The following is a 24,082-nucleotide window of genomic DNA, read 5'->3' as shown; positions in this document are numbered from 1 at the left end:
GTTTTGATGAGACAGGGAACAACTTTGATTAAGATCATGTATTGTTTATTACTAGAAAAATTAAAAAGACCTGAAAGGTCCTATTCTTACTTACATGACTTAGCAAAACAGAGAAAGTACATTGAAATTGGCTTTACATACCTGTCATAATAATCCCGTTGAAAGTCATAATCCAAATCAAAAGAAGAGCTGAAATAGTAAATACCAAAGAGGATTAATTTTGAAGTTGGCATAAAATCAAAACAGCAGATGGGAAAAAAACAAACAAAAACTATGCCAAAACACAGATAGATAAAACAACAGGATTAGCATGGAGTATCACCCAAACACATACACAATAAATGACTAGGTCCCAAATTCTTTCAATAGGACTATATGTTGCCTTAGGCCACTGGACATGTGATAACCAAATTAACTCACATAAAAGTTAGCTAAAATTTCAACAAATAACCTAACAACTAAAAGAATAAGAACACTGAAAAATATATCAACGAAGCATTATTAAACCATCTCCTGGCACTTTTTACTACTCCTCAGATTAGGTTAAACACTCTTAAAAGATTTCAATTTATGCTACACCAAACCAAGCTTTAATAGCAAAAATCTCAGAGAATTCTAGTAACTCTCTGGTAAATGGGTGAAAAGGAGGCATATTAAGACAAAATTAATGAAGCATTACTTTTACAAAGATAAACAGAATCCATATATAACCCTCCCCACATCCAGAAAACAAATAGAGAAGATGCCCATTGATGGACACAATGCAGTTATAAACAATAAAGTTCCGGACCTGAGTAGAGGGGACGGAGAAGGGTGTTCTGGTACTGACCCGTACATCTCCGCTGCAGATCGTTTCACACCTGCTTTTCCTCGGTTCACTTTTGGCTCTGCAGCCAGATTAATATCTGAAAAAACAATTAAAACTTAATGGCAATTTCGAATTATTAAATGGGAATCTAATTTACTCTCTAAAGTTCCACCAAAAATACAATCTAAAAAAGGGTCACTTCCTATTTTGACCACTAACACTGGACAGGAGAAGGAGTATTTAAATTTCAAAAGCAATTTCTAACTATTTCCCACTAAAAGGGAAAAGTAGAAAATTCCAGAAATCACTCTTAATTAAACAGGTTAATCTACTGCCCAAGCACAAATATTTTATGATCTAGGCATTTTTTGGAAAGCAATTAAGAAAATGTAAAGACTAAAAATTAAAAACACTTACACAAAGGACTAAATTATCAAGAATACAGAACTGTTGAAATATATGGTATCTAATATGGATACACATGCACACAGGTATTACCAAAATACAACTCCACAAAGAGCTCCTATTTCACATCCACTGGTATGGATATTAGCAGTGAGGATGTACAGAAACTACAACTAGTTTGTGGAAAACGGTTTGCCAGCTTCCTCAAACAATGAAGAAGACATAAGGATTTCTGTATTACTTTGCAATTCCATTCCTAGTTAGATACTCCACACTTAAAAACAGACTTATACACCTGTGTTCATTGTAGCATTAACAGTACTAAAAAGGTAGAAATCATAAATAACCAGTGTCTAGATGAAATCAACAAAATGCAGTAAATACAAAGATAAAATTCTGATATATCTTTAACACGGATAAGCGTTGAATAGACAAAAAGGAATAGTGACATGATTCTATTTATATGAAATATAGATCACTGATAAATGCAGAGAAAAAGATTAGTGGCTACAGGGACTGAGGAATGCAGGAATGAGTAATACTGCTTTCTTTGAAACTATGAGAAACAGAAAAATATTTGTATTGGTTGCACAACCTAACTAATGACATCAAATTGTATAGTTAAAAGTTGCATTAAAAGGTCCACCTTGTTATATATCTATTTACTACTAAAAATATATATATCTTATTGGGGACTCTTACAGCTCTAACAATCCATATATATCAATTGCATCAAGCATACTTGTACACGTTTGCCATCATCATTTTCTAAACATGTGCTTTCTATTAGAGCCCTTGGTATCAACTCCTTTGTTCCCCTCCTTCTCCTACTCTCGACAAATTATTTTGTCCCAGATTGGGTGTATTGATAGCTCTTATCTGTTAACAGTATACATATCTGGTCTAGTTGATTTGTAAGGTAAGATAATACTAGGGTCATGATAGTGGGGGGTTAGGAGTAAAGCATTAAAGGACTAGATGAATGTAGTATGCTCCCTGGCACGCTCATCCCTTCCTTGTGATCCTTCTGTGTGTCTACAGTCTCCACTCTGGTTCCCCTCGTTCATCATTCGCATCATTATGATTGTTTTGGGTTTTCTAATGCCTGATACTTGATGCTGCTGACACCTCATGGTCACACAGGTTGGTGTGCTTCTTCATGTGGGCTTTGCTGCTTCCTAGCTAGATGGTTGCTTGTTTTAGCTTCAAGCCTTTAAAACCCCAGACACATTCTCTTTTAACAGCTGGGCACCATAAGGCTTCTTCACTACCTTTGCTTGTGCGCCTACCTTTTTCTTCAGCAATCATGTCAGAAATGTGACCATCACAGGTATTAGAACAAAGTGTTCTTGTATTGAGGGAAGACTTGAGTAGAAGCCCAATGTCCACCTGCAACCTTAATATTTAACATACAAATATATATCCCTATCGCTATATATATTTCTACATATGTACATTCCTATTCTTTATACCTCTATTTTGCCTCCTAGTTCTTTCCTCTATTTCCGACTAAAAATATCAATTCATTTATGACACTAAAGACTAGGAATATGAAAAAATCTTGGGGGTGAGGGGAGAAGAAAGGGGGAACCAATCACAATCTACATTGTATGTATAATGTAGATACATATAACTGCATTCCAAGGGGACAGAGAACAGAAAAGTGGGTGGAGATAGACAGTGGTCAGTGTAAGACATGAAAAAATTTTTATGAAGTATCATAATTTATTCATAAATTATTCTACCTGAGAAATCTGGCTAGACCAGAGTATGTACACTGGTAGAAGAACTGGAAACACATGGAATCCAGGACAGATAAGCCCCTCAAAACCTAAGAGTAGCGATACCAGAAGGATAGGGGAAGGTGGAGTAGAAAGAGGGAACCAATCACAAGGATCTATATGTAACCCTCTCTCTGGGGGATGGACAACAGAAAAGCGGGTGAAGGGAGGCATCAGACAGTGTAAGGCATGACAAAATAATTTATAAATTATCAAGGGTTCGTGCGGGAGGGGGAAAAACAAGGCTCTGATACCAAGGGCTCAAGCAGAAAGCAAATGTTTTGAGAATGATGATGGCAACAAATGTACAAATGTGCTTGACACAATGGATGTGTATGGATTGCGCTAAGACTTGTCCAAGCCCAAAAAAATGATTAAAAAAAGAAAGAAAATGATGACAACATATATACAAAAGTGCTTGACACTATGAATGGATGTATGGATTGTGACATAACTGTTAAGAGCCCCCAATAAAATGACTAAAAAACAAAACAAAACCTCCATTTATTTTAGAACAGTAGTCTCCACCTAAGCCAGTGATTCTCAACCTTCCTAATGCCGCCACCCTTTAATAGTTCCTCACCTTGTGATGACCCAACCATAAAATTATTCTTGTTGCTACTTCATAACTGTAATTTGCCACTGTTATAAATCCGGCAACCCTTGTGAAAGGGCTTGACCCCCAAAGGGGTCTCGACCCACAAGTTGAGAACCACTGGCTGAGCTAAGCCGGAACCAAATATTTAATTACAAATCAAATAACTACGTTTAGCTGCTAAAATAACAAATGACCTAAACCCAGTCAACAACAAAAAGCAAACCAATCAACAAATGTATTCCAAATCATGGCAACCCCAACCATGTGTACAGACTAGAAGTAAACACCATAGGGCTTCCAAGGACATGACGATTCAAAAGCACATCACCAGACACTTCTGGGTGTGCTAGATCTGTCAGCTTTTCAGTTAGTAGTTGAGCAGTATTGATTGTGCCAGCCAAATGCATGTGTGAAGCTATTATTCTATTAACAAATTAAATTGAAACTGGGACAATAAAATGCATGTATAAACATTTCAATTTTTATGTGCACAAATCCAAATATGGATAGAGTATTAGTATTAAGATCATGAATTTATAAATTTATAATGGTTTATTTTTTCATTTTTAACCTTTTGTTAAATGACTTATGCCAGTTAGGTTTTGAGAATTACTCATCTCTGAAATGCAAATTATAATTATTTGATCCAGCTGAAATGAAATAAACAGAAAACAGTATATGAAAAGCTATAAAAAATTTCAACCCCTCACGATCAATAATGAGTAGTGATACCAGGAGGGTAAGGGGAAAGTCAGGTAGAAAGGGGGAACCAATCACAAGGATCTACATATAACCTCCTCCCTGGGGGATGGACAACAGAAAGGTGGGTGTAGGGAGACATCAGACAGTATAAGACACAACAAAATATTAAGTTATAAATAAATTATAACTTATGAGGGATCATGAGGGACCAGGGGGAGGGAGGGGGAAAAATGAGCTGATACCAAGGGCTCAAGTAGAAAGAAAATGTTTTGAGAATGATGGCAACAAATATACATATGTGCTTGACACAATGGATGGAATACAAGAGTTGTACAAGCATGATTTTTTTAAAATATGAAAATAACAATTTAAAATTTATCAAGGGGTCATAAGGGTGGGTGGGAAGAGGGGGGTAAAAAGGAGCTGATACAAGGGCTCAAAAAAAAAGGTAAATATTTGGAAAATGATGGCAACCTATGTACAAATATGCTTGATACAATTGACATATGGATTGTTATAAAAGCTGTAAGAGCCCCCAATAAAATCTTTAAAAGATAAATTTCAAATTTAAAACTTATTAAAACCCAATGTGAACTGCATTTATTAAAATCACGAATTACTGAAATCTTTATTTCTATTAAAGAGAAATACGAACTTAAGAACATAAAGACAGGCAGATGGAAGTATACATTGGAATTCAAATTTGTTATACATTATGCATTTCAGAAAGTGAATGTCACTGAATTATACAAAACAAAGTAGTTAGAAAATTTCATCTAATTAGGAATCACTAAATATAAACCTGGAAAACAATATTAAATTGACAAATACAAGGTATTATCAGCACTAGGCTATCTCCCTCTCCTATGACTGCGCACACAAGCCATCTGTGCTATTTTTAATCCGTTAAAAAGCAAAAAGAAATGGATCTGTATTATTATAAACATTTTATTTTCTCCTAATACACCAGTAAGTGAATGGACACATAAAATACGAATTGCAAAGTACTATGATTCTGGATAGTAAATAGTGGAAGCATACATGCAATTAGTAAATTATTTATGGAGCTAAATCTCTACAATTACATAGCAACCCCCATGTTCTAAGTCTTACTAATACATGTTAACGTATGAACTATTCCTGCGTACATGCACAAACCTGTGTAATTCAACTAATAGCAAACCCATCCAACAGTGTAAAACCACCCTAAACCTGGGTTTCTGTGGATGTAATCTTAGCAAAAAACCCACTGACAGGTTTTTCTCCTACTGAGCCACTAAGTAGCTACTAACCTGGTTAGCAACAGCACACAGCCATTTGTGCCACTAACATTTTTATTAGGGTAAAGTAGAAACAATAATAGAACTTCTCTGGTTATTTTTAACTAAGTAGACATAGGAATATCAACAGGGAAATTTCAGTTTCAATCCAGATCTTACCTAAAACCTGGCCAGCAATCATTCTGCCATCCTCTCCTGCTACAGCAGCTCGGGCATTTCTCTCGTTAACATACTGAACAAAGGCAAAGCCTTTATGAACAGAGCAGCCCACAATTTTGCCATACTTCGAGAAGATTGCCTCTACATCGGACTTCTTGACCACAAGAGTGTTGAGATTTCCAATAAATACACGGGAGTTCATGGAGCGAGGGTCCGTTTTGTTGGTAACATTGCTGGCCATGGTCTTTGACAAGGTTGGTCACACAGCTGAAAAACTGGGAAGGAGAAAAAAAAAGCATTTCGGTGAACATACCCTAAAAACAAAATAATCTCTGATGAAATTATCTACTCTTTCCCCCCCAAAACTACTAGAGTACAAATCAGCTTTAAAGAGATCTGCTAGCAGCAAATGGTTAAGATCATACATTTACTATTCAGGTAGACTCTGAATATATCCTTATGATTCAACTGTCTACTCTCACCAGTATTAAGACTAATTTCTGCAAGGAGAAAAATATTCTCCCTGAATACTCCTGTCTGCACAATCAATCCTCTAAGGCTCCTACTTTGTCAATTTGCTTTGTCAAGCAAATTAGAAGCCCCCAAGAGCTCTACCACCATACTTTGCAACTTATCAATAATTAGCATTAGCTTCATTTTCTTGCTGTCAGTTCACGAAATTCCAAATTTTGTGCCAACCTATTCTTTAGCAAAACGTGGGTATAAATTTCCATGCAAATAAAGGCAATAAATACAACCAATTCATTTACTGTTGAAATACCATTATTTACTTTGATTGTAATATGCTATAGATACCATAGGATCAATATCTTTTCTATAGGAAACATGCATTTAACTTTGTTTTAATGTGATGATACAGATTTCAGCAAGTTCATTTATTATTACTGGATGGTGATGATGATAAAAGTCGCCAGTGAAGCACTACAGATCAAAAGAGAAGCTGTAGAATCAAGGAAGAGAATACAATTTTTCTCAAGACCAAAACCAAAATCACCCGATTTTCTGCTAAATTTTGTTTTTGAGAAATTTCTAAATTTACAACTTAAACTGATTATGTTGTCCAGGTTGTACATCATTAACAAAAAGTCACTATTGATCCAAGGATCCTCACTTTGATCTCGCAGGTAGTATTTAAAAAGCCTAATGTTCAAAACAGTGACAATGCAACTTTTAGACTCATAGGGACCCTTAAAGACAAAGTAGAAAGATCCTTGGATCTCCGAGAATGTGAATCTTTATGGAAACAGGTGTTGCATTTCTCCCAGAAGTGGCTGATGGGCAGGAACCACCCACCTGGTTAGCAGTCAAATGCTAATTTACTGAACTTGTAAGGTCAATTGTTTTCCTGGCCAAGTAAAACTTTTCTTTGGTTTACAGCTATCTTAGGGCAATTGTTTCTGTGGTCCACCCACCTTCCAAGACTCCCAAAAGTCTAGAGTCTAGGAAAACTTAAAATTCTGTTCTGTATTCCTTTGTTATCACCACCCACCTCCATTTTGATCCAGATTCTTCCATGGGATCTTACATCAAAGCACTCAGTAATGGTAGCCATGCTTCATATCCAGTCATCTAAAAGCAGTACTCATTTAAAACAGCTACCCTCAAAGAATGAGCTGTTTTCTTGGTCATGATGGGCAAAAAATTACCACTCCCAATTTCCCTAGACTTTTCCTCACCAAAGAAGTTTGCACTTTAAGTTCTATGTAATAAACTCTAATTGTTCTGTGTCCTTGAAGAAAAAGGTAACCAGATGACTACTTAGGAATACACAGACTTCTGAGCTAACTGTTTTGAAATTTGACTGGCCTAGGAGATGCCCTTGGAAGTCAATGTTTTGACTGGATCTATTTTTGGAAGACAAGTGCAGTTACATGACTCTCAAGAGACAAAACATGGATTTTCATCCATAGCTGGGGTAACAGCTTGCTTTTATTTCTAACAAAATGGAAGTAGGCATCTGCCTAAAATGAAGTTTATGAAAATGCTGCCCATTTAACAGTTTTTAGATCAACTGAGCAATCTAAGAGACTGGGGACATAAATATAACCTAAGAGAAGATCCTCAAACTGGACAAATGAATTAAGTGTGGCCAGAATAAAACTATAAAGTTACCACTGATGGTGGAATCTCAATGATTCAGCATTTTCAATTTAAACATCATGGTTGCAACAAACTTTTAGTGCAAAGGGTGCTATCATCATTTAAGAACGATTGAAGATTAATAGAGATAACTTTATGGAAATGTTAACTTACATAAAGGGGACACAAAGCCAATGTGTATACGTTTTTGAATGGTTAACTAATATGCTTTATAAGTCTTAACCCATATCACATTAAAATGCTCAAAAATCACGAGTAAATGCTAAATATGAGAAAAACTAAGAAGGTACTTAAGATATGGTACATCTAGGAGAAATAGGGCGATTCAATGAATACTACTCAATGCACAAAATAATGTAAAAACTATATATGTGAGATGAAAAACCTGCCAAGTAGGAATTGTCAAAAGCCTAGTAATAAAAGTCATTTTTCATTAAAAGTGATCACCTTACAATAAAAAATATTAATCTTGCAGGGGAAAAAAGCAAATGGATCTTACATCAAAGCTTTTAAAGCTAAAAGATGCAAATATCTCACTTGAATTATGTGGTTGACATTTGAAGCTCTTACCAATGGATAGGTAGGATAGATAGATGTGCCATCAATGGATACTACCACTATATTAGGTGAATGCCTGTTGGGCGAGGAATAGGTTATTCAATGTATCTTCAATATCTCTCTCCAATTACAAAGAGAGAGCGCAGTGTTTCCTAGGAGGGCCATGTCACTAAGAAACACAACAATAACGCAGTTTCTTGACAAACCATGATTTCAACGTATACAGAGGAAACCAATCCATTTCAAAATTGAGACAGCTATCTGAGCAGGCTTCAAAACATGTTAAAATACAATGGAAACATAACTCAATTTTCCCCAACTCTTTCTAATGTTCCCCATAACACAAATGGACTGGATTCTGTAACAAATATTCTTCTACATTAAGTGATATGTCAGCCTTTGTTGGATCCTGAAGGAAAATGTTTTGTAACTGGGGATTTTATTATGGACAGTATAGATGTTATTTAATAGATGTTCACTTGTTACTGAGTTATTTATTTGGGCGGTACACTTTTTTTTCCTCAATTATTTTTATGAAAAGCAGTACATTAGTTATTTTAAATGCAGTGCTTTGAGCTAATTTTTTCTGGTTACCTCCCTCTCAGTGCAGGAAATGTGGATTGGGCGGCAATTTGCCAAATGTGAATGTTATGTGGGGCAAAAAAAAAAAATTGAGGTCAATGCTCTGCTGGAAAACAAGGCCAGCATGGACGTTGCATAGCAACCACATCTTTTGACTGGCAGAGTTGTAAACAGCATAGCCTACATACACTAAGACTGCTTCTAATAAGGTACACCTTTAAAATGTATGCTTTCCCATTCCTAACAACCCAATCTTAAGCAGTTTCCTGGAAAGGGTTGATTATTTTCAAGTTTGCATCACTAAATACTTTCCCCTGGTAAGTATTGCAGCAAACTAAAAAAACAAGGTCTAAAAATATACAACTTCAACATTAAACAAAACTAAATCACCTCGTTCTCATTTATCACCAAAATTCCTTACCACATGCTACAACATATTTGACCACGAACCAGTAACAGGACCTCTGAATTTGTAATTGCCTCCAAGTCTGGGTCAACCAACAGATACTCAAGTTAGATAATAAACTCTCAATTCTTCTTCAGGATTTCGTTCCTTTGCTAGTCTCTTTACTAATGCCCATGCAGAAGCAACACAACCATTTAAACATGTTTTCTTTGTTCAAAATGTTCCATCTTTAGGCAATTTTATATTTGAAAATGGTACCTTTGACAAGTACAACTTAATCTGTCAAATGTTCTTTTCAACAGTAATCCATAGATGGTATTTAGAAGATGGATGCTAACCATACCCTATTGTGATTATTTCTGCCAGTATTGGGTTTACCACCTTGTAAGCCCCAAAATCTTAAGCTTTGGTTTTAATATAATGGTCACCTGTTTTCAGATACCTTTTTGTTTGGGGTTTTTTTTTAAAAATCAGATAAAGGAGAAGGGAGTGCCCAAAAAGCCTGGCATCTTTTCAGAGCTTTGTATTTAATTTAATTTTTTACAAAATAAACATCACTTTCAAAGTACTCTCCATTACATTTAATACATTTGTCCAATCTGTGATTCCACTCTTGCTCACCTAGCGGGAAATTGGTGTACTACAAAAAGCTCTGCTGGGGGGCACCCACTTGTATTCATCCAATTTAATGTTTTGTCTTCTACTATGTAGTTCATAGTCACTATTTCCACCCTGCAGGAAATTTTAACGTGCTGTGTGAAATATAATCTACCTCTCTAACTTCTGTAACATTTACTCTTTTGTACAACACGCTCCCATGAAATCCACATCATTTAAAAATATAATAGAAAATTTCCTCAACATCAAGTTTTCCCAGGCTATATCCCAATTTGGGGACCATAATTAATAAAGTCAATCTCGTCAATCTCATCTGAGAAGCTGTTGTGCGTATTTTCTGTACCCTGATTTAAGTTTTACTCGAGTTTTGAACAGAACCCAAATAGCATAATATATTTAAGCAATGTCTACTTTCGAATACTTCTAATTAAAAGTTTCAAGCCACATCCATCATAACCAAAAGCCATTTAAAATAGTGAATGAATGCTAACCCAGAGGGACCGTCCTAAACAAAGCTTAAAAACACAAGCTACAACTCCTTCCTATCCCATCTCAATATACTATAAAATATTAAGGCTCTGTCGACAATACATGTTGTCACAATTTAAGTACTTTTAAGTACAAATGGCTAAGAGCTCAGAAGCTTTGGGGTGAAATTTGTTGACTTGAAGCTCAACGCAGACTTGCCTTTAAATGAAAAAATGTACAGGAAGCACTGAATCTGACACTAAGTTAGCACTACTGCTGCTGCGACATTATATACTGTTGAACCTTAACAAGCTTCACCTAACCAAACAGCCAAGACACTGAAGGTATTTTATACCCTGACTTTATCAACTGGTATTGTATTTCCAAAGGACAACTTGACTTTTATTAAAGTTATAAAATCTCACCATTATTTGCCTTGAACTTTTTTAAAGATCATTTTACTGGGGGACTCTTAAAGCTCTTACTACATTCCATACATCAATTGTATCAAGCATATTTGTACATATGTTGCCATCATTACTTCTGCACATTTACTTTTTAGTTGAGGCCTAGGGATCACCTCCACTCCTCTCCCCACCCCACCCGTGACCCCTTGATATATTATTTTCATACATTACACTGGTTTGGTTTCTGTTGTTTGTCCCCCGGGGAATGGGTGGGTATGTGTGGATCACCGTAATCGATCCCTCCCCTTGCTCTCCACACCTCCCTACCCTCCTGATATTGCTACTTCCATTTTCTGTTAGAGTTTATCTGACCTCAGTTCCATGTAATTGACAAAACTTGAGAATTTATCAGAAGGAAAGGATGTGAACATTATAAATGTGAGAAAAAATTAATTAAAATATATTTAGAAAAGTGAGAAATTATCTTGAACCTTTCTAAATGTCGTGTCGTTAAAATAACTATTTTTACCAGTACATTATGTAGATGAAGGGGCTTCAAAAAACAATTAAGTCCATATTTTAGGGGCTATCATGGAGTATTCCAATGGATACAGTATTTCTACATAACCACATATTTAAGGGGGGAGAATGTAAAAAGTCTTGACCATGTCATATTGTAAATGACAACTTCTATCTTATATACGAAATAAAAGCCTCCTTAGCAAATATTACTGACTTCTAGTAAATTCCTGTACCCTAAACTACCAAATCAGCATTGCTATTGGATGTGGTTAAGTCCATTTTTAACTCAAGAACTGTTCTATAGGGTTTTCTTGGCTGTCATCTTCACAGGATACCTCTAGATCTTATTTCATGTACTCACTGCAAGTTTTACGTGACATTACCATTTACGCAACATGCTTGCTTTTGAAATTATTTGTCAATTTTTTAAAATACTGGTCAAAAAAAAATACTGGTCAATTTTTAATTTGGGGAAGTCACTTTTGATTTTGATTATACATTTCACATTCACATAAAATGTGGCCCCTCTAACATAAAAAATTGGTCAAAGTACAATAAAATCTTTAATTCTCAAGCATGCAATAAAAGGTTGACAGTGATCTAGACCATTGTGCTCTTAATTTGCATTACTAGCATTTCACTGCAGATTTTGAGTCTGTGTTTCCATTTCTAGCAATGCTGGATAATTCTCAAAATTATACTCTCAATAGCAAGATTTACTTTCTTCCTATTACCTTTGAAATCTAGCTCCCATACTCTATATAGAATCAAGGTTTTGAAAAGTCATGACTTGCCATATGAAACCCAGTGGGATTTGGGGAAATATTCAGATGTCAAAATTTAGTAACATTTGAGGGAAACAAGAATTACCACTAAATATAACACTCAAGACTATAAATAGTGTCATGTCAATCAAGGTCAGGTTTTGGAGCTAAATGAGTCTCTCAAAGTTAAAACTAACTTTGTTCTCTGAGTTTATATTTGGAGAAATTGTAGGCCAATACAGCAAAATAATTTAGATGTAATTAAGTTTTTAACAAGGGACTCCAACTTAGCCCTTCCTTATTGATATATCTATACTTTGTATATACATCCTGAAACAGCTACAAAGGATGTTGAGGATTTGCTTCAAGACTGGGAAAACTAGGTGTATGTACAGATTAAACAAGACTGGCAAAAGATTATATGGATTACAAGTAAAATGGATTTCATTATTTCATTCCCTTTGCATGTATGAAGCATTACCACCAAAAATTTAAATACTCATAAGAATAAAAATTACATGCAACTCCAACCATACTAAAGTTTAGTCAATATATCAATGTTTCCCTCAAAATCAAGATCCATTAATTCAAAAGACAGTAGTCATTTTCATTCAGTCAGTAAGTATTTACAAATTATTAGTTAAATTGTCCACTATTTGGGCTCATCTGCATTTTCAAAATGCCCTTGTTACTTGACTATGACCTTCCAAGTTCATTAAAACATTTAAAAATTCAACGAAATAGATGTATTATCCCAACCGAAACAATTAACTAATTTTCAAAGAGGGGGCTTCAAAAAGAATGTGGAAAATTGTTTTCAAATTACATTTTTTCATGAATTTTGTGACGTACCCGCATACGTTTCCCAAGCATTATATTTAATAGGATTGAGATGTGAGGAAGGGAAAAGAAATGGGCCTCTACTGCCATAATGCAAGAGAGATAATGGTGCAAGCAGGAGTTGAGTATTCTGGTTCTATTTTAAAGACCTGACAGGATTTTCCAAAGGTAAGATTCAAGATGAAAAGGAAGGGGAAAAGTCAGGAGTTTAATTAATTGAAAAGGCCAATAATTTTTAACAAGCTGGTTTGAAGAATATAGCAGAACAGTGGATTAAGTTTTAATTAACTTGAGACTTATTCGGTATTCAAGGGAGTTGTCAAGGTGAATGGATGTTTGACTATACCACTCAGACAATTAAAAATGAATTATCAGCTTATAAATAAAACCATCTATGAACAAAGTCAAAGAAAAATGGAAGGACCAAAGGAAGAGTATACTCCAACAGAAGCTGGAGAAAAACACAACAAAAATCTGGCTGTAAAAACGATTTCAAAAGTAGTTAAATGATTAATAATTATCTATGGGCATGACAGGGGAGGTTGGAGAGAAATTAACAATGTTATGTGAAGAAAATGTTCTGACACTGTCATGTGATTGTACAGCTCATCCTATAACTAAACAAATTGTAAAAAAAAATTGTATGATATATGAAACATATGCCAATAAAACTATCTTTTTTCAAAGTAGTTAAATGACAAAAATAAGCCAAGTACAATGAAGAACAAAAAAGTAAGCTAATGCATGCCTGAGTGATTTTATTTTTAATTTGAGATAGAAATTCACTTTTTCAAACTAGAACTCATTAAACACACACCTATTCATACATCATAAAGTTAAAGCACAAAGCTAAATTGACCTAATGATCTCGGACAACACTTCTAAACACTTAAAAGTTTTAAAAGCTCAAAGTCAAACTATTTAACCATGTTTTATTTAAAAGCTCCTTAAGTCTAGAGCATTTTTGAGGGTACCTAAACCAAATTTATGCATCAGGTGGACTTTCGTTTGAGACTAGAATTCAGCTGTTCTCAGCCTGTGGGTCGCAGCCCTTTTGGAGGTCAAACAACCCTTTCACAGGGGTCGTCCGATTCATAGCTGTAGCAAAATTAGTTATGAAGTAGCAACGAAAATAATTTTATGGTTGGGGAGTGACCACAACATGCGGAACTGTATTAAAGGGTCGCAGCATTAGGAAGGTTGAGAACCACTGAGCTAGATGAACTGGAACCTCCAAGTTAGCAGTTTAGTTAACCAAATCACCTCAATTGAGTTCAGGCCACCTCATTTATATGGCAGGTGTTAATATTGGACAAGTATTTCAATTGTATGCTCCGGTATTTTCAACTCTTAAAAACTTGAATACCATGAATTCAATTTTTCACAGCACTGTACAAATGATATTACATGCATACATTTTACAGGAAGAAAAGTTCTCTTCCAAGAAGAGGGTTCAATAAAACCTTGGCCTATTACGAAAGACTTATTCCTCTTCCAGATAGCCTCAGGCCCTTTTGCTTTAACTTCCTTCACATTCTGCTTTCCAATGCTCCTAACCACGTTATGCTTTCTGGTTCAGGTGAAAGCATGTGATTTACCATAGTAATCGAGCACTGAATATAAATCAAAATATTATAGCAACTTTTATCTACATCTTAACTAATCTCTGCACTTTTGCGAACAGACCAAACCCATGGATTCCTCCTCCTACCTTTGGGAGCATATTGGATTATCTAGCTAGATCACCAATTAGGGTGAAAGGGAAATCATCTCTAACTTCCTCATTTGTCTAGTCATTAAACTAATCTCCCTGCTTTCTGAGGTTGAAATACTTACCCAAACCCCCAATTTTGGGGAAGTTTTCAGGGAGATGAAAATGCAGTATTAGAGCAGGTCTCATAATGTTTAATTCATATTAAGTAGAAAAATCTTAATAAAATTCAGTTTAAAATTATTGCTGTACTCAAGGAAAAGACTGAGCAATAGAATATTTTTTAAAATAAGTTTTAAATCATCATGGGAAAATGACTGTCCCTTACATGCTTGCCTAACTTTTGCTAATAGTAAAAAGTCCTTAGAGTCCTTTCCAGGTAAACTTCAGCTGTTCTTTCAGCTCAAATTAGACACAGCATTATGAGCTTCTCTATCAGCTCAAATTAGACACATCGTTAGTTTAAAAATAACTACGTGACCTCCCCTGGGAAGCATCTCTGGATATACACACATCCAATAAACAATCTCCAGAAGCTGTTACTTATACCATACCAACTAATCGTAAATGGGTGTATTTCCTAGTCTTTGTAATGAAACCAAGTGGACCTAACACCTCTTACCATCACCCAGGAAGGGTATGCATCTGTTCCGAAGGCCCCCCTGGGTCCAGGTCATCCTGGCTGCTGGTGCTCCAGGCTGGGCATCCATGTTGCTGCAGCTTGTGGTTTGTGAGGGGTAGTGTACAGGAAAAGCAGGATGGGATTTTAAGGGAAACAGGAGGAAGATGGCTTTCTGGGAAAATGCCATCACCATCACAGGTGCTAAGTAGTACCACACACATTTTATTGCAGCACAGTTTAAAAATTTAACAAATGAAAGATTAAAAATAAAAATAAAAAACAAAAATAAAAAAAATAAAAATACAGACGTCCAGAGATGCTCTAAAACAGTTAAAGTTAAAGATCAGGAAAAATAAGGTCACAGACTTAACAGCCAGTAAAATTCTTTGAGTTTGAGGGAGGGGATAAGGGCAGGGGTAGGGTTGGGAGAGAAAAGGTTTAAGGTGATCAATCCACTTTAAAAATACTAATGCAATTGCTTTCTCTCCCAAGATGCAAAACTCCAAAGTCAATCAGGAGGACGGAGAAATTCTTAATGAACATTCAGGGGAAAACTCGACTTTAATCCGGTTAAAAATAATCAGTGTCATTATCATCATCATCATCATCACCATAAGTATAATAATAGTAAATAATAGTAACTAGAACAACAATAAAAAGGAAATCAGCGGAAAGTCAGGAAAAATGTAAAAAAAAAAATTGGAATAACTTACTGTAGCTGAAGATCAAAAAAATCTCACTGTAAAAAAACAAAAATAAAAATAGCCCAGATTAGAAAAACAGGAGGTGCAAAAATGTCAAGTCAGTAAAGTTTATTTCTTTTCTTTCCAAAAGCAGTTTCCACAAAAACCGCCAGGGTAAAGTTCTCAGTAGCAAACAAGCAAAGCCCTTTCCACATTTCATTCAATCTTAAAAATACACGAGGAAGTAGAGGTCAGTTTATGAGAGGCTAAAAGGCTCCTCCTCCTCTAACCCAACTGCTGAAGAAAAAATAGAAGTAAATTTTAAAAATTACATCTTAAATCCAGGTCCTGGTTTTTGGAAACAATTAAAAAAAAAACACCTGTAAATTTGCCGTAGTGCACACCAAGTTGCATCATTATGTTTAAAATGTCTATAAAATCAATTTTTGAATGGGAATGTGTGTGTTCTGGAAGGGTGGGGGAGGGAGGTTAAAAATCAAAGCTGAGCTCCAGTGAGTAGGGATGGGGTTCGCCTTGCTGCCCTGTGAAAGGAGAAGGGACAGATTGAGTCAGAGTTCCTCAGAAATGTTGTGCCCTAAACCCCCGAGACAGAAGTATCTGTCTACTGCATCCGATACATTTGGTAAAGCATAATATTCCGCTGGGACTGGGAAGAGCCTCTGTAAAATCATCACCTCTAACAGTGACTGGACTATTCAATATCAGCAGGTACCTAAAATTAACTAAATGCCAGTATTCATTAAAAGGCTTCAAAGGAAGTTTCTAAAATTAAACAATAAAAAGCCTACATACAAGCATTCACCGGTAATCTGCACTTGGGAAAATGAAATACAGGCCACTGAGTATGTGAACAATGTCAAATATCAAGATTCTGAAGGGGAAGATCATCTAGCTTTTCCAACGAGGTATAAAGACGAAGCAAATAAATTGGTCTACTGTGAAGACTATTGCTGACTCTTCTCAAAACTGGCGGTGATCAAACAAGACCTCTTAAGAGTCTAGTTAGTAGGAAAATATATTTTAAATTAAGAGCATATTAAACCCACTGACAATGGAAAATCATGTAATTGGAAAGTTTTCTTTTATTTTTAAAAAGTTTTAAAAACAGTATTTATTAAGTAACAGAAAAGTTGGAGGAAAAATTATGGTATGACTGAGATGTAGTCCTTTTAAGTTTTATTTCTGTGGTCTTTTTTATCCACCAGTGTTTATATACCTAATTCTAAGTTGTAAGTATATGCACAGGGACTTCAAAAAGTTACATGCAGTCTGCTCATCTATATGCATGTCACTGTCCAAGAGTGAATGCCTACATTACATATTAAACCATTAAGTCTTATTCTCCTTTACAAATAAGTTAAAAATTCTAAACTAAGATTTTTAATGTGTTTAAATGAATACATAATAGAATGGATAGTGCGACTTTAAAGATGGGGGAAACATTTTTATGAATATGATAAACTACAAACTATTTAAAACATGTATTTGTAGCATTTTAGAAAATGCACATTTAAAAATTACTTATTTGGGAATGCAGAGCTGGAAGTCAGTGTTTGGGGAGTTATGTGAAATATTCATTATCACAGCTTGAATCTAGTACTCAAAATGTTCAGGTTATGTTATATATGGCTCATTCATAAATAAACCCTTTGCACTGTGTGCCGTAAGACATAAGCTTTGAATAGCAGTGCTATGAAAATCATTTACACCTTTCAATGTCAAGCTGTTAAAATGTTTAACTGATGAGTTACCACGAAAATAATAACACCTAATCCTGATGCACTGAAATTAAGAGAATATCTAAATTACCCTTTGTCAAACTTCAGTGGCCAAGAATATTAGCAAAATGAAGTTAGTCTGGCAACAGTAGGAGCATCACCAACTGGCACCAGTTACAAATGCAAATTCTCAGACCCCATTACAGACTGACTTAAACAGAATCTGGAGGGGTGGTGTGCCAACAATCTGGTAGCAAGCCCTCCTGCTGGTTCCAATGTCTGCTCATGCTTGAGAACCATTTGGAAGGCACAAGCGAGTGCCTGCTCTGTTCCCGAGGGAAAGTCAATTCCTAACAGAGTCTAATCTAGCTTGTTAAAGGCTTGATCACCAGTTTCTAATATTCTCCTGATACACTATAAACGAACCTCATTCTCATAGTAAATTCTCCAGTTCACCCCCTATAAGCCTCATCTCTTTTGTAAACCAAAATTTCCATGTTCATATTTATAAACAGCTTATATTTGTTGTCTTACTACGTTCGATCCCCTATAAATCTAATTTTCCATTTCCAATGAGAATGAAAGCGTGTATGTGATGAATAATGTTCCCCAAAGACTAAGAGACTACTAAATTGGAAACGAAAATACTGTATTTAAGGCAGGTCTTGAAAGAGTGATTACTAATTTATGCAACTGAAAAGAGGTTTTTTTAAGAGTATTTTCATTGTAAATTAGATGGGGCTTTACACTTCAGATCAACTTTGTATTTAACAGTTGAAGCTAATCACCCTTTCCCACAAAAACTTGCAGAATTCTGGTTACAACTTGAATTAGAGAAATTAAGTTAAAGTAGGCAAAGTCTTAGCCTCTTAGTTTAGATGGAAAAACTGAAAACAATAAAGTTAACTGACATGCCTAAGCTAACAAGCAGCAGAGTATAAAATCTAGTTTTCCTAGAACCTTGAAGCTTCTTTCAAGTGTTATTCTCTTACTACACATTACAGTTAAACCTTAAATTTACAACTAAACCTTAATATTACAACTAACTATATTACACCTTGTTTCTAATAACAATTTTATATAAAAACAAGGTTCAATGCTATGCTTGAATACTCAGTTGAATTAATCACAATTCTCTACAGAAGGAATAGCAACAGGTATTGAGGGAATGGCACAGACATAAGGAACACAAAATTGTCAACGACCACAACTTAATTCATTCTTCCCAGATTACTAATGTCCACCTAGTGGGGATCATAGCTAAGATTGCTCCAGAATTTGATTGTGGCCCAAGTTTCAAATGGAAGGGACCTTTGTTAGCTTAGTACAGGACCATGCTAAGAACCCACCATCTCTAACAGAACAAGAGTGCCCTTTCAATTTCAACTCTTAGTAACCATCCCAAAAATTTTAAATTCCTGAGATTTCATTTGCCCTCAGAGAATTCCTGCACGAAGGAATCACTGCCTGTATTTTATTTCTGACAGTTCAGCAACTTTTTTTTCATAAGTTTTTAAAACGCTATAGCAAATAGGCCCTTTTAGGGGCAATGTTTTTGAAACCTTCATGGTGAAGATTCTAGAAATGCATAGATAGAAGACTACTTTTTAACTTTAACAGATTTCCTGAGAAATAAATTTCTCACCTTTTGTAAACTTAGTAATTTTTAAAAATGATGTTACTTAGTAAATTTTTCAAAGAAAGTTTAGGCATGTACCAAATCGTAGGCACTATAAAACTTGCTGAGACGTATGTCACTCTGCGTTTTTTGAGACAAAAGCTTATGTGGACAAGTAAAATGAATGCCAAAATACCCTCAAAGTCAAATAAATATTACGTTTGCCCATCTTTCAAAGTTACATGAGTTATGAATCCAATTCTCTTAAACATATTTCCCAAGTGCAATTTGGGAGTTTCCAATTATCTAGGAGTAGTTTTGGTAATGAGGTACTTAAAATGATTCAAATATAATACTGCCAGTACCTCGTATTTTCTATTAGCGAGGTTAAGCCAATCTCACTAACCTAGTAGTCAAACTCCTACTTCCATACTGATTTGTCATGACCCTGGGCAAGCAACACTATCATGCCTCAGTTTCTGAGAAAGATAGTAATACCTACCTCAAGCAAAGTTCCACTAACATATATTTCAAATCAACTGTAACCTGCAGATAAATAGTAAATCAGATGTAGTTAGTACTGTTAACATGTTACTTTGGAAGCGCAGAGCTTTTTGAAGCTGCAATATTGAGTAGCTACTTCAAGGGGCACTTTTGTCCACGGGGAGTAGTAAACCTTTCCGTTACTGAAGGTACATTCATATCGGTTAATTCTTATGCCCTGCAGCGCACTTCAGAATTCAGACGATGGCGGTACAATACCTAACTGGTAATTCTGCCCCCACGACCACACGCCCAGGATTTCCAATTTAGGCGATAGCAGAAGGCATCGGCACCACGTAAATTGCTACTCTAATAATGAACATCTCGATCTTCACTTATTTCACAGTCTTTCTTTTGAGTTCTCAGGGTGGTAGGAAATGAAAGAAAGTCGCCGTTAGCATAGAAAGCGCGAAAAACAACAAGACATTTTCTCAGCCGATCGTGGCCTAGGGAAGAGTAAGCTCAAGCTATGGCCCCGTTGAGGCCTGGGAACTCGCTCCCATTAGGCGCGAATCGCCGGTGCGAATGCAATAAACAGGGGCCTGCTTACTCTATCGAGGCAAGGGTTCCCTCGGCTTCTCCCCCACACCCCCTCGTGCTCTTCCCCAAGGAACCAAGTGCCGCCCCTGCACCCGCCCTTTTCACTTACCAGGAAGGAAAAAGGAGAAGAAATTCAGCTGTGAACCTCTTGCTCCCAGTTTCCACACGAAGAAGCCGACGGTGGCTGGAGGTCAGCAAGGCGGTCTCAACCGCTGAGTCTCCGTCTCTTCACAAAATGGCCCCCGTGTCTCCTCTGCCGCGGAGGCGAAGGCCTAGGCCCCGCCCCACCTAGAGCCTTCCTATTGGCTGTTCCCTTTCTCGCTCCCGCTCCTCATAAGACAGTTCTCCCGCTCGTCACAATTTTATCCAATCACAACGAGCAGTGGGTTAGCCCAAGCAAGGGAATTTCCTCCGGCGTGAAAGAAACTACGTTGTCACTGGCTCTCTTTCCTGTCATTTATCTCTTGAGAAATGCTTATTGGTCACTGTATCGGATGAAGCGCCGGGTGGAAAAGCGCCTTTGTATCGCGCACGGCTTTACATCCGGGTATCCAGCAAGCTTGATTGGCGGCCGCAGCGTCCTATCCCCATTCTTTAGAGCGCCCAGGAACCGGCCCACCGGGTCTCTGAATTCCCGCGGCGCGGGAGCTGGGTGACGTGTTAGACGTAGTCGGGTAGTGCCGCCGAAGGGCCAGCTTTGGGCCGCTGATCCGCTAGGAGGCCGGGAAAAGCATTCTGGGAATCCGCTAACGCGAGTGACTCAAGGACGTTTTCTGGAGTGTAAAGCGCGCGGAGATGACTCACCCACGGTCGTGAGTCTATTTCAACTTAGAGCGGCTTTATAGGACGGAGTAGAACTGTCCTTAGCGATGCAGAGACTGTAGTAAATCTTTATGGCGCAGACAGCCTCATCCTTTCCCCACAGCGCCACCAAGTCCCTTTAGTAATAACTAAATAATAACAATAAAAAAACTGCCAGAGCGACTTAAGGTCGACGGTCTCTGAGGCTGGGAACCTTCGTGGGAGCAGACAGCTTTATGTTTCTGCCAGGAAGCGATTGGTGGGTTTGAAACCTGTTAAAGTGCGTATAGAACTAATGATTAAAAACAAAAATAATAATTTCTGCGCTCCTGTAGACGTCTTTTCCCTCAACCATAATTCAATGCTTACCAACACCACTAGAGCTTCTTTATAATGGCCACAGTTAACTTATAATTATTATTCTTAAAGGTGAAACTTTTGAAAAGTATTTTTCTCGTGGTGTAGAAACACATCTTTTGTGGCTTTCCACAAAGTTTCAACGTTAACAGGAATTTATCATAGTTAAGAAGAATTACTTGTGTTATTAAACCAAAGATTTTAAGTGGGGAAAAAAGCAAACAAACTTGTGTTTTCAAAGACATGCAGTTTGTTTTGTGATGCATGAACTTATTCTAGGAAGAATCCAAACCTTTGCTTTGGAAGATTTCACAAAGAATATACTATTTCTTCAACTCAGTAATCAAAGAAAGTATTATCTTAACAGTGAAAAGCTTAATTCTTTCTATATGACCAAAAAAGCTCTTTAAAAGTCCTCATAACCCATCAAACTTTTAGCCAGATAAAAACAAACTGGCTATATTTAATACCTTTACATAAGGTATACATGAACCTTTCAAACTTTGCTAGTTGAAGTGGCAATGAACACACAGGTGTGCTTTGCTAAAGGTTTTCACAGGCAATAGCCACCCACTTATGCATCCAAGACCCCAAGAGATTTTATTGTTGTTTTTTAAAGGAAAATAGCTCTCCTTTGTTATTACTTCCCCCTAATGGTGTGAAAGACCTCAATTTGAAAGACCAGATTCCTGATCCACTGGCTTACACAAGCAGGGTAGGCAGAGGACATGATTCAGGTGCAGTCTCGCAGGTTTTGTCCAGTGGGCACGTGGTGGCAGTGGTGGTGGTAGCTGGCGGTGGGAGTTACAGGGTCCAGGCTGCTCCTGCGGCTCAGGCAGATGGAGCAGCCCGCAGAGCTCAGAGCCCACTCCCTTCCTTTGGCTCCACCCTCTCAGCCAGCGCAGCTGCTCCTGCCTATCTGGCCTTTGCCACGGGTTCCTGCAGCCTTGAGTACCACAGAAAACAGGCTATCAATACGATTGTTAGTGTATGGTTCACACAGCATCCAAAGCACATAATGATGCATTTCACAGAACTTAAAAGAACAAAAAAGGATAATAGATACTTGCATACAACTTTTCTCTGGCATAAAAAACAAAAGAGCATATGTTTGAATATGAATGCACTATCACCACGTCTTGTAAAAATCTTGCAAATGAAAGCATAATTACTGTTGACACGAAGCTTGTTTCACTCACTCACTGTCATCCACTTGGTTCAGCCTCATGGTGACCCTATGGGACAAAGTAGAACTGCTCCTGGGTTTCTGAGACTTAACTCTCCAGGAGCAGGAAGCCTCGTCTTTCTTCTGAGGAGCAACTGGAGATTTCGAACTGCTGAGCTTGAGGTTGGCAGCCCAACATGTAACCCCGTATGCTACCAGTTACTGAAGCTTGTTAAATAGCCTTTATTTTTCCTTAACATTTTAGGTGTATTTCAATGTGATTTCTATATTTTGTCTACTTAGAATTATTCCACAATAGAGAGAACTGGTTTATAGGTTTGGTTGGTTGGTTTGGTTTGGTTTGGTTTGGAGTTTTGGGGTTTTTTTTTAGAGTTTTTAAAAAATTTTAATAAATCATGTTATTGGAGGATCTTACAGCTCTTATAACAGTCCATGTATCCATTGTACACATGTTGCCATTATTTTCTTTTTTTTGTAAATTAATCCTTTTATAAATCTTATAAATTTAATAGTATTAAGCTCATTTGTACATATGTTACCATCAACATTTCCAAAACAATTTCTTTCTACTTGAGCCCATGGTATCAGCTCCTCTTTTTTTCCCTCTCTACCCGCCTCATGAATCCTAGATCATGTATTTATTGTTATTGTTATTTCATGTCTTACACTGTCTGTTGTCTCCCTTCACCCACCTTTCTGTTATTCATCCCCCGATGGGAGTGGGGGCTTTAATGTTGTTTGTAAAACAGCATTTTGTTTTATTTTGTCTTTACCTAGTTCAGAAGAAGTTTTTCAAAATCTTCCCTGGAATAGTGTGAATCTCTCACAGGCTTATATCCAGAAAGATCCAGTAATTAATTTGCACATGTTTAAGATAGCATAGGTATTTTGCAAGACAATAACTAGATTATTTCATTTTATTTTTTAAATGACTTAATTGTTAAATTCATTCTACTTAGCCTTCTACCTTTTTTCTTACCTTCTGCCCCTTTCATGTTCATATCCCATAGCCTGGGTTCTCTAGAGTAGCAAACCCAGTGGTGCTTGTAAACGTAGATATACACAGAGCTGAGGGTATGGTTCACTCAGTCGTTGGACCTGGCAAGTTCTGAGGATGTGGGTCAGATAGTAGGATGGAACTCAAGAAGCTGTGGGAGCTGAGGAACTCAAGAGTACCTGTAAGGCAGCCGTGACTCCATGACAGGCCGAGTCTCTTAAGGCAAGCCTGAGTTTCGTTTCTCTAACAAAGTCACCCTCCCCCCC

The 24,082-nt window shown here is 36.8% G+C and overlaps 1 protein-coding gene and 1 pseudogene across 7 annotated transcripts in view; one reads left to right on the top strand and one right to left on the bottom strand.

The window, feature by feature from the left end:
• HNRNPC (heterogeneous nuclear ribonucleoprotein C) overlaps window positions 1-20,708 on the bottom strand; it is a 33,306-nt gene extending 12,598 nt beyond the window's left edge. For 2 of the 7 annotated variants that reach the window (XM_045287748.1, XM_045287751.1), the window contains exons 1-6: window positions 20,585-20,708; window positions 19,895-19,938; window positions 16,066-16,091; window positions 5,734-6,008; window positions 791-905; window positions 142-189 (exon numbers count right to left, since the gene is read on the bottom strand). In XM_045287748.1, coding sequence (XP_045143683.1) covers window positions 142-189; window positions 791-905; window positions 5,734-5,974 — 404 coding nt within the window. In that variant the 5' untranslated portion in view covers window positions 5,975-6,008; window positions 16,066-16,091; window positions 19,895-19,938; window positions 20,585-20,708. Of the gene's footprint in view, window positions 1-141; window positions 190-790; window positions 906-5,733; window positions 6,009-15,352; window positions 16,042-16,065; window positions 16,092-19,894; window positions 19,939-20,584 lie in introns of those variants that run through there. The other 5 variants (XM_004698447.2, XM_030885011.2, XM_045287749.1 and 2 more) reach the window with 4 other exon arrangements.
• A 261-nt stretch (window positions 20,709-20,969) lies between these two features.
• LOC101646746 overlaps window positions 20,970-24,082 on the top strand; it is a 27,513-nt pseudogene continuing 24,400 nt past the window's right edge.

Source organism: Echinops telfairi, unplaced genomic scaffold (genome assembly GCF_000313985.2).
Source record: "Echinops telfairi isolate 266 unplaced genomic scaffold, ASM31398v2 ScPeMD7_18;HRSCAF=68, whole genome shotgun sequence".
NCBI lineage: Eukaryota > Metazoa > Chordata > Mammalia > Afrosoricida > Tenrecidae > Echinops > Echinops telfairi.
Note: the sequence above shows the minus strand (reverse complement) of the source record. Positions and strands in the feature narration are given on the sequence as shown.